This window comes from Onychostruthus taczanowskii, unplaced genomic scaffold (genome assembly GCF_017590055.1).
Source record: "Onychostruthus taczanowskii isolate IOZ18803 unplaced genomic scaffold, ASM1759005v1 scaffold77, whole genome shotgun sequence".
NCBI classification, from domain to species: Eukaryota; Metazoa; Chordata; class Aves; order Passeriformes; family Passeridae; genus Onychostruthus; species Onychostruthus taczanowskii.
Genome location: NW_024505561.1, coordinates 3,575,688 through 3,576,203, shown reverse-complemented (window position 1 = coordinate 3,576,203; position 516 = coordinate 3,575,688). Strand labels below are relative to the sequence as shown.

At 71.5% G+C, this 516-nt stretch overlaps 1 protein-coding gene across 1 annotated transcript in view; it reads right to left on the bottom strand.

The window, feature by feature from the left end:
* Positions 1-510, bottom strand: part of RAP2A (RAP2A, member of RAS oncogene family) — a 30,291-nt gene extending 29,781 nt beyond the window's left edge. The window contains exon 1 of the mRNA XM_041423359.1: positions 78-510. Coding sequence (XP_041279293.1) covers positions 78-391 — 314 coding nt within the window. The 5' untranslated portion in view covers positions 392-510. The remainder of the gene's footprint in view (positions 1-77) is intronic.
* Positions 511-516: the final 6 nt, after the last annotated feature.

The following is a 516-nucleotide window of genomic DNA, read 5'->3' as shown; positions in this document are numbered from 1 at the left end:
AGGCCCCGGTGGGGCGGGCCGGGCCGCAGGTGGGCGTCGGGCGCGGCCGCCGGAGGAGCGGCCGCCGGGCAAGTCACCTCTTGACGCGGATGATCTGGTCGCGCATGGGTCGGATGTCCTGGAAGCTCTGCTGGTTGACCAGGCTGTAGACGAGGATGAATCCCTGCCCGTTCTTGATGTAGAGGTCCCGCATGGAGGCGAACTGCTCAGTGCCCGCCGTGTCCAGGATCTCCAGGACGGAGGGGGAGGCGTCCACCTCGATCTCCTTGCGGTAGAAGTCCTCGATGGTGGGGTCGTACTTCTCGATGAAGGTGCCGGTCACGAACTGCACCGTGAGCGCCGACTTCCCCACCCCGCCCGAGCCCAGCACCACCACCTTGTACTCGCGCATCCTCCCGCCAGCGCGGACCGCCCGCCCGACCCGCACCTGCCGACGGCCCCTCCTCACCCCCCCGCCATCGGCCGCCCCGCCCTGTGCCCGCCGCCGCAGCCGCCTCCGCTCCGCTCCCCGCCCGG